The sequence below is a fragment of the Camelus dromedarius genome, chromosome 8 (genome assembly GCF_036321535.1).
Source record: "Camelus dromedarius isolate mCamDro1 chromosome 8, mCamDro1.pat, whole genome shotgun sequence".
Lineage (NCBI taxonomy): Eukaryota > Metazoa > Chordata > Mammalia > Artiodactyla > Camelidae > Camelus > Camelus dromedarius.
Window position 1 is genome coordinate 30,794,910 of NC_087443.1, and position 16,738 is coordinate 30,811,647.

The window sequence follows — 16,738 nt, forward strand, 5'->3', positions numbered from 1 at the left end:
AATTAATATTTCTAGAAAAAAAGAGAGAGACAGAAAGAGAGAGGAAGGAAGGGATTGTGGAAGGGAGGGAGGGAGGAAGGGAGGAAGGAAGGAAAATACAAAATATAGTTGGCAAAGTTAGGACGGCTACTGCACTAACTGGAGGGTGAGATCGGCCTAGTTTAGGATGGTGGGAGGGAAATGGAAAAGGAGGAATGGATGCAGAGATATTTAAAGGGGAAAATATCTGTCTGTCCCTGATGATACACAGGATGATAATAAAACAACCACCATTTATTTAGCATCAGGCATTGAGCCATTAACCTACACCCATTATCATTAAATGATGGTAACAACCCTCTAGTGAACGTTAGGACATCTTTCTTTTCCTGATGAGGAACGTGCAGCTCAGAGAACTGAAGTAACTTGCCCAAGGTCACATAACTAAGTGGCAGAATTCAAACTGAGCTCTGCCCCTGAGGTGACATGAGGGATGAGTCAAAGTTGATGCCCAGATTCTGAACGTAGGTCATTAGCAGGAGAGTCATGTCACTGTCAGAGCCAAAAAGAACTAGAGAAGAAAACTAGTCAAGGGTGGCAAAGGAATGCTTATAGTTAATATTTATTGAGCCCTACTATGGGGGGCACTGCTTTACTTTCTAATGTACTAATAATTTACTCCTCACAAAGCCTATGAGGTGAGTGCTAGTATTTTTCCCTCCATTGTAGGTGAGAAAACTGAGGCACAGAGAAATTAATACAACTTGCAGCCTCCCACAGTTAGTAAGAGGCAGAGCCCAGGATAGGCAGAGTGGGGGAAATGTGATTCAGGTAGTCCTTTGTACTACGGTGCTAATCTTTTGTTTTGTATCATTGTTTTATTATCATGCTTATCTTTTTTGTCCCCAGTGAGTGAATCTCCTTTAAGACAAGAACTATTTCTGTCCATCTTTCTATCCCTTATAAGAGTTAGGTCTCAAGCTTACCCAACATGGAGTGATAATTGTCTAAATGGACTGAGGGGACATTAAAACTGAGCAAGACCCTATAGGGCCTTCCCAGGTACAAGAGCCCCCATGTTCCCCCATTTCTTGTTTGTAGAAAAAGCTTTAGTCTCCTAAGCCTTACCTGAGTTCCAAAGAGAAGTCTCAAGCAGTTAATGGTTAGAACAATCACAGGACTCCTGGCTCCTTCTTAAGGGATATAGATAAAAATCTGCTGCAACTTGAGCTGTTCTACAGAAACTAAGACCACCCCCCCCACCAGGTGGAGGACATGAGTACATTCTGACCACAGGCACTAGACCCCAGACTGGTTTGGTGACTGACATTATCTCACCACCAACCAATTAGAAGAAAGTCCATGAGTTGATCACACACTCTGCAACTGTCACCCCTAATGTTGCCTTTAAAAATCCCTCCATGAAAGTCATCCAGGAATTCAGGATTTTTGAGCATGAGATGCCTGTTCTCCTTGCTTGGCACCCTGAAATAAATGCTATACTATCCTTCACCACAGTTAGGTGTTGGTAGATTGGCTTTGTTGCATATCTGGTGGGCAGACCCAAATTTGGTAATGACATTGGCTGTTTCTGCACAACTCCTCTGCACACCTCCTCCAGAGCCTTTGGAGTGCTGAGAGGTCATCCTGCACCCGTCTCCACCACCCTTCTTTGTGGTATTCAAGGAACAGCATCAGTTCCAGCTTCAGGCCCAAATTTGTGTCTGCTCTTGATGAAGGTATCATCTCACAATTAGCTGGGATTTTGGGTCCCCTGACTCTGAGCACAGCAGCAGCCTGCCCTCGTGGAGGGAGCACTCCGGTGGTTGTACTGGCACAGTGGGGTTTATCAGGGCTCTAGGTCCTATTCTTCTCCTGCTTCCCCACTTGCCCACTCTGCTCCCACCACACAGCCTTCTTTCCACCCCTCCAAAATGCCATGGCCATTTTTATCTCCAGCCTTTGCTGCTCTGCCTTCCATCAGGAATGCTCTTGTCCCAGATCTTCCAATGACCACCTCTCCTTATCATCTTTTAAGTCTCCCTTAAAAGTCATTTTCTGAGGTCAGCCATGTCTGAGAACTTCAGCTAAAGGAATTTTCCATCCTCTCCCCAACCCTCGCTCTCTGCCCCATTGCTTTCTTTCTTTCTTTCTTTCTTTCTTTTATTGAGTTATAGTCATTTTACAATGTTGTGTCAGTTTCTGGTGTACAGCACAATTTTTCACTCATACATGAATATACATGTATTCATTTTCATTTTCTTTTTCACCGTGAGCTACTACAAGATACTGAATATATTTCCCCGTGCTATAAAGTATAAACTTGTTTATTTTATATATACCTGTCAGTATCTGCAACCCATTGCTTTATTTTATTTTCTCCGTAGAACTTACTCCACTCTAAAATGACCTCTTTCTAGGTTTATCACCTGCCTAGAAGAAGGTAAGTCTCACGAGGGCAGGAAGTTTGTCAAATTATTCTCTTCTGTTTCTCAAGTGACTGGAACAGTGGAGGTGCTCAATAAAATGAAGAAATGAATGAAAGTGTCCCTCCAAGTGGCTGCCTGGAATTAGGGCCAGGACTGCATCTGACTGGGTTTAAGATTCCAGTCTAGCTCCTACTGGTGGTATGAGCACATCTGAATTGAATTCTCATGCTATTTACTCTCCCATATCTCTTTCTGTTCACTTCCCTCTGATCACATCATCCCAGCTCTACCAGTAGTAACTCTTTGCCCTTAGGCAAGCTACTTTACCTTTCTAAACTTTAGTTTCCTCTTTTGTAAAATGGGGCTGATGGCTCCTACATTCACAGGGTGGTGATGAGGGCTAAATGAAATAACTTATGTTGAGTGCTTAGTAACTGTGCCTTGCGTGTAGCAAGCTCTCCCCAAATGTTAGCTACAACTGTGGTTTTTCTTATCTCTTCTCCCTTTCCTGTTTCTCCCTGTAAGCACCATGTACACTTCAGGTCTGCCCACCAGAGGGCCCCACATGCCGCTGTTCATGCTCAGGCCATGTGTGCTGGTGCAGGCAGCCAGCCCCTCTCCTCCCTTTTTCTGATGATGACAGCTCTGTGACCTCTCCTCTGGTGCCCCCTGTTCATCCCAAATATCTCAGCCCCTTGTCCCCGATACTTTCTTCATTCCACAAATACCTGTTGAGCACCTACTGTATGCCAGGATTTGTGCTAGGTGTTGAGGATACAAGAAGAAAGATCTGGTATCTTATGTCTTCAAGGAGCACACAGTCTGTAGGGGGATGGAGCCCTGACCTGGACTTGCAGAGTCAGAAGGCAGGAATCAGACTGCCCTTCAGAACCAGCCCTCCAGCTGGAAAATGGAAGGGAATTCCTTGCTGCCAGCCACTCAGCCCCTCACTCCAAATATTTTGGCTCCTCATATTACATACTCCTACAACTCACCTGAAATTCTGAGCTCAGCTCATCCCCGACATCTTAGACCTTATTACAGACACCTCGGTGTCTCACACCAGATGCTTCAGCCCTGGCCCCAAATATCCTCAGTCTCTCACTCCAGAAGCTCATCCCCTGTGACCAAAAGGAGCTCAGCCTTTCACTTTAAATACCTCAGCTTCTCTTTTAAGAAATACTGATCGTTAACTTACTCTGTGGTTCTTAACCCTTTTTTCACCTCTTAGACACAGGAGGGATGGGAAAACACTCCCACTAAGGACAATGGCTTGGTGGGGAGGAATTCTCACTGGGGACTGGGCTTATCAGCTTTTCTGGTTGTGATTTGTTGTGTCTTCCAGGGAAGAGAGGGGCTTCCCTTACCCCCTCCTAGTGGGGGGATTGCTTGTTTAAGTGTTTTCATTTGTCTTTCTCAGCGTTTCCTATCCCCACTGTCATATGTTCTCACTAGTTTCAATTGCCTCACCACAAATAATTTTCTCAGAGTCCTTGAAGAGAGACCATGGCCTTATCACCTCTAATCCTCCAAAACTTGTCATAGAGTCTAAGCGTTGGAGGGATCCTCAAAAGCCACTGGTTTAGTAGGTTTCAAACTTCTTTCAGGGACTTCTTTTTAGCCAGGGACTCTTTCTTCAACAAAATCGTATGTGGAACCCCAGTATATATGTTGAGCAGCTGCTGGGGCATTGACCATGTAACCTGCAGGGTTCTATGGAATATGGATTTAAAAACCCCTTATAGGCACAAGACTGAATTTTCTTCGAATTTATTTTATAACATTCCCTAACAAACAGGTAACTATTCTTTGTTTCCAAGAGTATCATCCCCCTTGCACTTAAATACCTCACTTTCATGCCCATCAACAAACGATTGGTTTAAGAGGATGTGGTAAGTATCTATGTATGTATACAATGGAATATTACTCGGCCATTAAAAAGAATGAAATAATGCCATTTGCAGCAATGTGGATGGACTTAAAGATTATCATATTAAGTGAAGTAAGTCAGACCAGAAAAGACAAATATATGATATCACTTACATGTGGATTTTTAAAAAAATACAAATTTTATTTATAAACTAGAAAGAGACTTATATAGAAAACAAACTATGGTTATCAACTGGAAGGAGTGGGTGGGGAGGGATAGATTAGAAGTTTGGAATTAACAGGTACACATTACTATATATAAAATAGATAAACAATAAGGATCTACTGTATAGCACAGGGAACTATATTCAATTTCTTGTAATGAGCTATAATGGAAGAGAATCTGAAAATATGTATATATGTGTGTGTAGGTATATGTATAACTGAATTCCTTTACTGTACACCTGAAACTAACATTGTAAACTGACTACAGTTCAATAAAAAATAAGAATTTTTAAAGGAAGTTAAGCCCTGCCCCCCCAAAGAGAAACAGACTCAGACATAGAAAACAAACTTGTGATTACCAAAGGGGAAAGGGAGGGGAGAAAGGATATATCAGGAGTATGGGATTAACAGATACAAAGTAGTATATATAAAATAGATAAGCATCAAGGATTTACTATATAGCACAGGGAACTATAGTCTGTCTTGTAATAATGTATAATGGAAAATAATCTGAAATACACACATATATATATATATAAAAAACTGAATCACTTTGCTGTACATCTGAAACTAGCGTAATACTGCAAATCAACCATGTCTCAATTAAAAAAAAAATCTTACTTTCAACTGTCCGATTTTCCTCAACTCTAAAGAATAAGTACCTTTAGATTCTAAAATTGCATTTCAAAATTAAGGAGGGAAGCTTCTCTCATTCATTGGGCAGTCCCATGATATAGTTTTCAGAGAATTCAAGGAGAAAGATCAGCAGAGTGACAGAGGGTCCACCTAGTGGGGCCCCCTGGTGATTATCAGAGCATCGATTTCCTGTGTAAGTCCCTGTTCCCTGTGCTGTGGGCATGGCCTGAGTGCTGGTGCTACCCAGGGGACTGGCTGTAACGGAACGTCGACGGAACATCGCAGCTCTTGGACCCCATGAGGTTGCCATAGATACTGATGTGCAGGGAGCTGGTGAACTCGTTATTATTTATTTGTATCTTCCTTCTAATTGCTGTGGGGTAGCTGGAGGTTGTGTGGGTGCTACAGCAATGGGGATCAAGGAGGGTGTGTTCCAAGGTGCGTTTGTGCGTGCACACAAAGGTGTCTGTAGACTCCAGGTCACCAGTGGGGCCATGCCAGAGTCAGAGCCTGAGCCAATGAGAGTAGTGGCAGAGTGAGGGAGAAGTGGGGTAGTAGAACCCCCACCCTCAGCTGGGAACAGGTCAGGGTTGTAGTCCTATTTTTATGTTTTCCCCTGGGGTACCCTGGGGGCACTACACGACAGCCCTGGTCTGTGCTTGTTCTGACCTCTCAACAGCTTCTCACTCTATCTTACATTAACGAGTATAAAGTTGCAGCATCTGGCGGTCAGGAACCAAGCTGCCTTGAGGTCTCAGGAAGGACACATTGATGATTAACTAACATGCAGTCCCTGTTACTGGAGTGCACATTAGCCATCACTTCTGCCTTTAAAGTGGATGACAGAAACCCAAGATTTACTGTCATTCTGTGTATACAATCTCTTTGCCCGGCCCCACACAGGGACTTGGAACCAGGCAGGTTCTTACCCTGGTGCTTCGTGATAGGAAGTGGCCTTACTCCCCAGCGCCTTACTTCCTGTTGCCCTGGGGAGGGGTGGGGCATGATGTTCTGTCACCTCAACCCTTTCCTTCTGCCTTCTTCCCTCCTCCCAAGCAATCTATTAATACTTTTCCTCTCTTGTTCCCTTAATCACCTGCACTGGGCTGTCTGGTTCTCAGACCAGTTCCCAGGGCTGTTGGGTAAAGAAAGGAGAGGAGCCCTCCCTGGGAGCTTTGTTCTACCCACTCCCTCAGGGAGGCGGCCTGGGAGGCTGAGATGCCTCAGCCTCTCAGCTGCCTTCTCTGGGTGAGCCAACCTGCTGACAGTGGAGGCCCAACTCCCAGTGGGCATCGTGCTGTAATCAAGACTGAGCTGCAGCAGTTGGCTGAGCTCTGCCCTGCCCAGTAGGGGCTGGTCTCTGACTTAGGGTACAGCTGCCCTGGCAGGTCAGGAACCCACCCGGCCTGTTTATCCTCTGCTGAGACAGTTATGTGCCTCTGTCCTGCCATCCTCTGAGAGTGGGGACAGAGAAAGGGATGGCAGGGATGGTAACCCCCTCTACCAGGGCTTCAAGGAGTCCTTTCATTCCACCAATATTTATTGAGGGTCTGGGGCTGAGTATACAATGGTGAACAAAGGAGGCGGAGGCCCTGCTCTATTACAATTTAGTAGGAATGCAAATATTAAACAAATAGCTAACACTGTTCTAATTAGGTGCCAGGTACTATGCTAAGTGCTTTATGTGATTTAGCCCATATAATACTCAAAACTCTGTGAGGTAGTTAGTTACTATTATTCTTTATTCCCAGTTTCCAGATAAGGTAACTGAAGCACAGACAGACTGAGTGACTCACCTAATGTCACACAGCTGATCAGAAATCCAAGTCAAGCAGTCTGATCCCAGAGTTCACTCTTTAGATAGCCAGGCTTTAGCTCTGCTGCCTCTTATACCAGTAAACATATTATTATACAATGTGATGAGTGCCATAAAATGAAAATAAAGGGTGCCTGCAAGAAAATGGGGCTATTTCCTCCTTCCTTCCACTTGCTCTTCTAACCCACACTGCACAAAGCCTTTTCGAAATGGTTCCCACTTCATCCCTTTCATTCCTGGCCTGAGAGAGAACATTCTCTCATCTCTAAGGCTGGAGTGCGGGAAGTCAGAGTTCCACCTGCATCCTCGGCCCTGGCCTGGTCTCCCTGAACAAACCGCGCCTGAAGGATTTTATCTAATAATGGCCTCGATGCTTACACAAGTCTAGACTGTCAGCTTCCCAAGGGAAGGCTGCTGAGAGCTGGCTCTGCACAGACTGGGGGCGCATCCCGAGTGTGCAGTCTGACACGGGCTTTTTGACCTTGGTCCTCTCGCCACATCATGTGAGCCAGGCTGTGGCATAAGACCCGTTTGCGGAGCCTCGCCAGAGAACTTGGTGGTCCAGACCTCTACACACTCCCAACACACACACACTCCCATGCACGTTCCGAGCCCTGGTAGGGTCCGCCCTGGGACGAGCCCACAGGTCGCGAGCCTTTCAGCCCCCTCCGGGTGGCCCCCGGCTGGAACCCCGTCCCCTCCGCTCCCTTGCGCGCGCTGCCCAGCCCGGGCGGCTCCCGGGGCTGGGCGGGGCCGGCGGCGGGAGGCCCCTCCCCGGGGGAGGTCCGGGGGCCGGGCGGGGGGCCGGCGGGGCTGGGGGCGGGGCTGGCGGGCGGCGCGGGGGTGTCCCTCCCTCCCTCGCTCTCCCCGGTAAAGTCTCGCGGTGCTGCCGGGCTCAGCCCCGTCTCCTCCTCTTGCTCCCTCGGCCGGGCGGCGGTGACTGTGCACCGACGTCGGCGGGGGCTGCACCGCCGCGTCCGCCCGCCCGCCCGCCAGCATGGCCACCACCGCCACCTGCACTCGTTTCACCGACGACTACCAGCTCTTCGAGGAGCTCGGCAAGTATGGCCCGCCCGCCGCCCGCCGCTGCCCCCGACCCTGCCCCCGCCGCCCGGGCGCTATGCGGCTCCTCGCCCCGCCCCCCGGCCCTGCACCGGCCGCTGCAGCGCCCCCTCCGCCCGCCCCACCCCCAGCTTTTCCCGCCTGCCGCCTCCGGGGCCCCCTCGCCCCCAGCTCCCTGCCCCGCAGCCCCCTGCGCTCCCTGCAGCAGCTGCCCGGGCCGCTGCACCCCGTGCTGCCGCGGGGACTGCAGCCCCCGGACCGCTCCTGGGCGCCCTCCAGCCCCGCCCCTCCCGCACCCTTCAGGCGCCCCCCATCCCGATCCCGCCTACCCTCAGCCCTCTCCCCACCCTGTCCAGGAGCTCACTCAGCACCCTGTCCCACGTCCCACGCGCCTGGCACTCAGGACCCTCCCCGGCCCTGCAGCTCTAACCCCGCTGCGGTGCCCGGGTGTGGGGGGATGTTTGGTGCCCGGCCCCGCCCCCGGCTAGTGTCGCTTCCAGGATCCCAGCCGGGCTGCTGGGCAGTGCTGCAGCACCCCCGTCCCCTCCCCCTATGCCTGCAGTGGTCCTGGGAGCCGCGCGCCGCAGCCGCAGCATCCCCCTCCCCTCCGCACTGAGCTGGCCGCTGCAGCAGCCCCGGCCCCCCCACCCCCACCCGCGGCGCCGAGGCTGGCCATTGCAGCCCCCGCCCTGCCCGCCCCCCTAGACGTTTCCAGAGCTGGAGAGTACGAGCTCCCATTCGGGGCGGACGTAGAGGGAAATACCATGGGGAAGGGGAACTGTTGATGTCTGAGACCCACAACTAGATCCTCTCTTTCCCTGCTGTCAGTTGAGCCGGGATGCAGTGGGATGAAGCCAGCTGTGGGGTATTTGAGCCTCACTTTCCTCACTCTCCCCATGGCTGAGGAGATTTCTCTCTCAGGAGATTAGACCCTCTTTCTAATGTCTCTTTCCCCTACCCTCAACTATTCCTGCTGAGAAAAGGGCAGGGTCTCTTCCCTCCTCCCGGCTCTCCTGACTGGGACTGCAGGGCTGTCGGTGAGATGCAGCAGGTGTGTGTTTTAAGCGTCTCCCACCAGTTCTTGACGAACAGCCTGAGGTTAGGGCTGTTGCTGTGCTCAGCGACTAGATATGGGGGTGGGAGTAGGGTGGTCCTCCACCCACATCTGTTGAATGTCCTTCAGAGGCCACATCCTTCTGCCCTATGTTGGGTGGTGATAATCACTATGCTGATGTGTATGGGATTTTGACTAAAGAAAGGTCTGGTGATGGAGGCATTGCTATCCTCAGACCTGAAGTGTGTTTGTGTTGCTCTGCTCTGCTCCGTGTCCCAGTTCTTTCCCCCTTCTCCCTCCAGGGGTGCTTTCTCTGTGGTCCGCAGGTGTGTGAAGAAAACCTCCACGCAGGAGTATGCAGCAAAAATCATCAATACCAAGAAGTTATCTGCCCGGGGTGAGTATTCACCATCTTGGCCTCTCCCTGGGGTGCCTCCAAGAGCTATGAATTCTTCTGAAGATGCTCCAGCAGTTGGAGATGATGTGTTTTAGCTCTTGGAGAAGAGTTGGAGTTTTAGGGTGGGTGGACTTTGTAGCCAGGCAAGGAATTGTATGGGGAATGGTAGAAAAGAATGAAGATGTAAGAATGTAAGATGTAAGAATGTAAGAATGTAGGTTGCTACAGGAAGGAGTGGTCCCTGAAGGCTCAAGGGAATTTGGTTTTTATGGAGGGGGAGGATCTGGGGAGTGGTGGGTGGCTTGGGATGGAGAGCTTTTCACTGGGGGCATTTGGAGTCTCTGTGTTTGGGGCAGTGATAGCCGCTCCTGGCCTATCCTAGTCCCTGTGCCCCAGTGGTGACTTAAGATGGAAATGCAGTAAGTGAACAGCTCTGACAAATCCAGCCTCCCCCTGCCCACCAGGCGGCAGAACAGACTCCCAAGGGAAGGGAATCTGTAAACATCAGGGGAGGTTGCTACTGGCGAGGGCTTCTCGGGAACAAATCCTGCCAGATGAACTTGATTGCTTTTTTGATCAAATTACAAAGTTGGTGTTGCAGCAGCAGATGCAGTCTGTCCTGGGTGGAGGGTGATGCCTCATGGTCTGGAAATCTCAGCGGCCTGGTCTGGGTGGGAGCAGCATGGCCTGGGGTCTGAGGATTGTGAAGGCCCAGGCCTGAGAGCCTGTCTAGTGAGATCCTCCCAAGTACCTGAGGCTGGGAGGGTCAGGCCCTGTCTTTCACACCTTGAACCTACACTCCCTGCACTTTGTATTGGGTGTTTGCCAAACTCACCTCATCTTATAGGTATAGACCTAGCAGTGTGAGAAGTGCTCTGTGAACAGGTGTGGCGAGTATGGAGGTATGTGGATGGGTCAGGTCATTGAGGGCTGCAGGGTGCAGCATGGGGACAAAGGTTATGAGACTCAGAGAAAGGAATTAAGACTTGGCAATAGGATGCCATAAATATATCAGGAGCCAGGACAGGTGCCCTAGGGGAGACGTGGGCCATAGCTAGTGATGACTTGGGCGTCTCTGAGGTAAGAGATGTCCCCAAGCATTGGAGAAGCTATAAAATGACAGTGGGCTTCTGTCATATTGCCAGTTGTTCTGGGACCTGTTTAACAGGGCTGTGTCTGCCTCCTGGCTGGAAATGCGTCTTTCCATCCCCACAAGCAGGGGTTGTCTTACTGTCTCCCTCCCAGCCCATCGCTTGCCGTTCGTCTACATTGGCTATAAAGTTGACTTATTTGTTTGTTTTCTTTCTCTCTGGGTACCTTGAGTTGGAGGCGATGCTTGCCATAGAGATATGTGGGCAGTCAGATGCCCTTCTCCTATGGGGTGGTGGGACAACGTGGTGGGCTGGGCTCTGGCAGACATCCTCTGCCAAGGGTGCAGGGTGCAGGCAGGGATGACAGTTTGAGAATAGATACCTCCCCGTGCCCACACAGCATAGCCTGGATGCGTCAGAAATGGGGTTGGTGTCTGGTGTCTCCAGTTAATGATGCAATGCTTTGCTTTCCTCATCTCACCAGTGTCCTCTGACCTCGGGGTGAGGGAGGGAGAGACAGCTGGGAGCCGAACTCTGGGATGAGGTTAGCTGGTGTGCTGACTTTGTGGAGCTGCCTGCCTTGGGCTGTCATTTTCTGCTCCTTCCCTACCCACCTGAACTTCTGTAACCTGTGTGATCATGTCCCTTTCCAGTCTCACCTTCTTTCAACCTTGTGCCACCTTTCCCAGCTCATACCTTTCTCTCCCTGCCCAAACTGGACGAGGTTTTATTTCTCTTTGGTTTTTTTCCTCCAGAAGAAGATTCTTGTGTTAGATCATATGCTTCGGGCAGCAACTCCCCCTCTCTCGAGATGGTTATGCCACAACTGGGGCTCTGTTATGTGGCTGGTGTGCCAGGTTAACTTTGGGAGAGAGGCCTGGTCCTGGCTGACAGGCACAGATACCAACAAGAGAGGTCAGAAATACGTAGGTGCCAGTACTGTTTGGAGGTTGGGAGAGTGGGAGGGTGTTGTCTTGGAGATGGAGGGAGCAGTCCAGAGGCTGTGCTGTAGACGTGGGCATGGGGGATGTGAATTCCTGGGGAGGGTTGGGCCAGGGTGCCCACTAGGCTGGTGCCCGTGGGGTTAGGGAGTGAAGGCCGTGGCTTCCCTGTAGCCTCTCAGTTTACACTGTATATTTTATAAAGGTGCGGCAGCTGGGGCTGGGTTTCACTCTTCACTGTCTGTCTGTCTAGGGCTCCACAGGTGTTGGATTTCTGTGTCTGGGAATGTTGTGGGCCCACCAGGGTCATCGATGAGGGTCTGAAGGAGCTTGCTGCATTTGCTGTCTCCCTGACTGTTATCTTTCTTGTTTGTGATTCTCTTGCTGCAAAACGAAAGAGTGTATCGGGCAGCTTCTCCGTGGCATCCGTGGCGAGGGGGCCCAGGAAGCTTGGAGAGAAATCACCTGGTCTTCTGGGGGGTCATCTCTGGATGGGAATCCTTCTTTTCCTCTGTTGTCTCTTGTCACTGTGGCCTCAGGGGCCCACGGTGGTAGTGGCTGTGCTCCGAGGTAGGGAGTTCACGGGGCCCTGCATTGAGCACTATCTTTGTCTGCAGGCCTGTCTATGTAGAGTCACTGAAAGTCACATAACGTCACTCCATTTGCTTTGGAACAGCAATAGGTGTGGAGTTGGGGCCCTTAAGGGAGCCCATGGTTCCAAGCTTAGCTCTCAGCTAGACTGAAGGAGGCATTTAAAATAGGCTTGGATGCAGGAGCTAGTGGGCCAGGTGATGGCAATGATAAGTCGTTATTTTAAGATTTAAGAGCACCCCCTCCCCCAGGAGCCTGAGCCCTTATGTCTTTCTTTATTTTTAAATCTTCATATTCCTTTCTTATCTTTATTCATATGCATATAGATTGTCACCTCGTGGAGCATAACATTTTATATCCCACTCTCTTGCTTATATCCAAAGCATTTTCTCTGTTGATACAGTTGAAGGGCAAATGGTCCTTCCTTTCTTCTACATAGTTTAGGATTTATCCTTGGAACAATTCACATCACAAGAAACTTCTTTATTGGGACCATTCTGAATTCCAATTGCTTTCACTGTGATGGGATCCTTAGCCTTACTAAGAGGTGCTACCAGAAACAATATTATGAATCTGTTAACAGCACTTGCTTTGTTTGTTCATTTATTTGATCTGTGTCCCCTACGTGAGGAAATTGCTGTTGAAGCTAAATGTAAGCAAATGCTTTCCTCTTCCTGAGGACCTGGGAGGTAAGGGTAGGAACCATATCTATTTGTTTTGCTTCTGTGTAAGCAGGGCCTGAAACATACCGATACAGCAAAGTGCCTGATACATACTGAGCCTCGTATAGGTGTTGAATGAATGGATTAAGAAGACTGTGTTACCAGCATAGTTGCCTTTTGGCTTTGGCTCTCGGGAAATGCATAACTGAGTTGTTGGAACCCTTGTAACCTGGTGCTGGCTTGAGTTCCCCCTTTCTGATCCATGGAGCCAGGCTGTAGGCCTGCCACAGCTGTTGGAGAGGACAGATGAGGTTAAAGACCTGTGCTTGAGGAATAAGGCAGGTGGGAGAAGTAGGAAGACCGTGTAGCTTAAGGTTCTTTCCCTAACGTCACTGGCATTATAGGGCAATACCGGGACTTCCTCTAAGAAGCAATTTTCAATTTTAGTGTGCAAGAGGATCACCTTGAAGACTGGTTAAAGATGCAGACTCTCGGGCTCTCTCCACAGAGATTCAGCTTTAGGAGATCTGAGGTGAAGCCCCAGAATGTACACTTTTAAAAACAAGTGCCTTAGTGAGTTTCATGCAGGTGGTCCCTGAGCCATGCCGTAAGAAATGCCATCTAAAATCAGCGACAGCAGTGACAGCTGCTCTTGCCATGCTCGCTGAGATGTACCAGACACACCTTGGCCCAGCCTCCTCCAGGAGATGTCTCTGCCGGTATGTGGCCATCTGTTCTGTGATTAGGGGCCTCCTTCTGAGGCCCCAGATTGGGGTGTCAGTTCATGTCCACGGCTGTGGCAAACTGGCTGAGGTTGTGGCATGTTGGCCACCAGAAGGGTAAAGGCTGTCCCTTTCTGGGGTCCAGCTGGCCCTGGGGACTGAAATAGGATCCCTCTGGGTGGTGCCAGCTGAAAGTTCCTGCCCCCTTAGCGTTGGCCTGAGTAGCCCCCATGACACTTGTGTTCCTTGTGGTATCTCCAAGTGAGACTTCCCTGTTAAGGATCTAGGTGAAGAGAGGGGAGGGTGATGCAGCAATGAAGGAGGGAGGGGAGGAGGAGAAATCTGTGCAGCACTGGAACCCTGGGACTCTGGGATCTGAGGAAGTGTTTAAGGAGGTTACATACAAAACTGTGCTTTTCTCCTGAGGATAAAACAGACCAATTTCTGTTGACAGAGAGATGGGCATCCTGTGTATAAGTGACTGAGCTGCTCTGACTCGTCCCCCTGAGTGGATGAAGAAGCAGCCTGGAGGCCCCTTCTTCATGCCAAGGGCTGGTTTCATCCTACAGTCATGCTGGGAGCTGTGTGACGTAGTTCGTACAACACTGGCCTGACACCCTGCCCTCCTACCCCTTCCCAGAGTGACTTTGGATGCTGGCATCATAGGGTGGGGATGGAGGTTGGAAGGTGGCCCCATCCTGTAGGAGAAGCCCCTGCCTTCTTCATGCTGCATCCTCTGGTCCCTTGTCAGGAGCTGTGCTCCAGACTTTGAGGCTGTGCTGAAACCCTAGAGGTGCGTGACTGACCCCATTCTCTGCTGAGGCTGGAGACCAGGAAGGGGGGGAGTGGGTGTGATGGGCTCCTGCCCCCCATCCCTGTGCTTGCTGCTCTCGGGACGGCCTTGGCAGGCTGACAAGGGCCTGGTCCCATGGGTACCAGAAGGTTGGTGCCAGGAAGCGATGGGCACTTCGCACCTCTTGAATGCATCTCGGCAGAGGCCCTTTGTCCTCTGCCCATGGCCAGACAGTTCTGCCCCAGGGCCAGTGGGGAAACCAAGACACAAAAGATTGGTTTGTTTTGAGCTGTAGACATGCCAGTGATTCATGCCAGTGCTCGGATCCCAGCACCCTTGAGCAGTGGACTCTTCACTTACTCCTTGACTCTTCCCTTAAAATACAGATTCTGGATATTTTGTTCCTGTGATAAATCCTGATATAACACCCCCATATCTCTCCATCTAGGTCCAAAGCTCTAAGCCCAGTGGAGCAAATCCTTCCTTTCTGCCAACTAGGTCTCATTCTTGTCGGTATCCACCTGTCTGGGTAGAGACCGCTCTACGGTGGGGATATTTCCAGCCATTTCTCCCCAACACCATCTCTACTTCCTGGGCCCTATCATCGGCAGCAGCAGCTTCCCATCTGCTCCCCTCTTTTCTCCTCCCTCTCTTTCCCCTCCCCCCCGCTTGCTGCTGCCCTGGGAGGAGCTATTTTTAGGGGCTGCTTCCTGGGATGTTTTACTTGGGGCTGGTTACCATGAAGGAAATGTCACCAAAACAGTGGGCAAAGGCTGCAGGCACCCAGGGCCCTGCTGGGGGCATGGAGAACTCAGCGGCTGACCCTGTTCTGGCCCTTGAGAGCGTCCAGAGGCAGAGCCTTGCCTTCTTGGGGCTTGCTGGTGACCCCGTGGGGATTTTCTCTATCCAGGCTGGGTTGGAAGACTTTCACTGTGGGGCTCTTCTTGATGCCTCCCTCCTTTTCCTCCTCAGTTAAAGCCTCTCATCTTAAGATCCAAAGGTCATAGTGGGGCTCAGGTCTTTGTGTCGTCCAGTTAAAACTGCTCGAGTTAGGACTAAAGAGAAGGGGAGGACACCAAGTTAAAGGACAGAGCCTTGGGGGTTCATGTGGGCACATGTCAGGCCCTGTCCCACTGGATTTACCGCCCTCAGCTAGTCCTCGGTTGTACGGGTGTGAAGGAATTAGAAGCCATGGCCCTGCTCTTACATGATGCCCAGACTTTGCTCTTAATTGAGGACTTTGCACCTTTAGAGTGAGATTCAGAGAGGAAGGGATGTGGCCTTGCAGTGTCAGGGTGAGGTCGGTCAATGGGATTGTGGCTTGGGATTCCCACTGGTCAGTGCCCAAGGCCAGGGGCTGTTTATAAGCAGCTGGGGAGTGTGGATTATGACACCAAATCCCTAGGCTGCCCTCATTTCTGTTCCTCAGAGTGATGCCTCAGGGGGCCAGGAGGGGGGCGCTTGGAAAGGCAGCAAGAGGAGATGCCCATACTGAGCATCTGAAATCAATGGGGCTGTGGGAAGCTTATCCCGATCTGTGTTGGGGCCACAGGCACAGACCTTTGAAATACTCTTTGAAAAGTCAAGGGTGTCATTGAGATTGGAACTTGGGGAGGGTCCCCATAGCCAGAGGAGGACTCTGTGTGCTTTCCCACTCACAGTGGGTCGTGTGTTTAGATGGCGGCAGGAGCTTATTTGAAGCTAGTGCTGGCATTCATGGTTTTAGAGAAGTGGCACTAAATCAGCCGGCGTGTCTCTGCAGGGCCGTGGAGAATCTGGCCAGCTCTCCCTGTGCCCCCCATCCTGTTGGGGGAGGAAAGTGAATTTGGAGTGGGCATCTCTCCTGGGGTCCTAGGGGAGAGGTGTTTCTAGCTCCGCCTCTCCTGTGCCGCCCAGCCTCCTCACCGTCTGTGTCCTCTTTTCTGCCTCCCTTGGCACCTCTGGTCACTCATTGCTGCCCTTCTTGTCCAGGGGGTCTGGCCTTGGTGATGACCTGGACCAAGTCTCGAAGTGCTTGGGCAGAAGGCGGGAGAGGCGAGGCCTCCAGGGATGCTTGAGTCCCGGGGCCTGGCCCTGCCCTGGGTGGGGCCATTAGGAAGGCCTGAAGGGGACCTTGATAAAGGCTTCTTCTGCTTTCTGCTCCTGTTGCTGCCTCAGCTCTTGAGGGGGCAAGCCTTGCAGAGGGCTGTGGTTGGAGCTGGGCTGAAGGCCGGCAGGGGTGGGTCTCTCCATGGCAGTAGCTCACAGGCAGGCAGGAAGTGGCCCTGTGCAAAAGCGGGAAGTGACTGTTGTCAAACAGGAAGGGGGGGGCTGGGCTGTGTGAGGGGGCGGGGGACGAGCCCAGTCGAAAGGTGGATGGGAAGAGGGTCAGCCTTGGAAGGCCTGGGCTGTTCCCTTAGAATGACAAGCTCAGCTGTCACTGGAAGGAGGGGTGTCTCAAGGGAGAAGGCCACCTTTGTGGCAGGAGCACT

General features: G+C 50.9%; 1 protein-coding gene across 17 annotated transcripts in view; it reads left to right on the forward strand.

Annotated features, from left to right (window-relative positions):
- The first annotated feature begins 7,838 nt into the window (after window positions 1-7,838).
- Window positions 7,839-16,738, forward strand: part of CAMK2G (calcium/calmodulin dependent protein kinase II gamma) — a 52,924-nt gene continuing 44,024 nt past the window's right edge. For 6 of the 17 annotated variants that reach the window (XM_064488039.1, XM_064488033.1, XM_064488031.1 and 3 more), the window contains exons 1-2: window positions 7,842-8,016; window positions 9,373-9,467. In XM_064488039.1, coding sequence (XP_064344109.1) covers window positions 7,952-8,016; window positions 9,373-9,467 — 160 coding nt within the window. In that variant the 5' untranslated portion in view covers window positions 7,842-7,951. Of the gene's footprint in view, window positions 8,017-9,372; window positions 9,468-16,738 lie in introns of all 17 variants that reach the window. The other 11 variants (XM_064488030.1, XM_064488032.1, XM_064488035.1 and 8 more) reach the window with 5 other exon arrangements.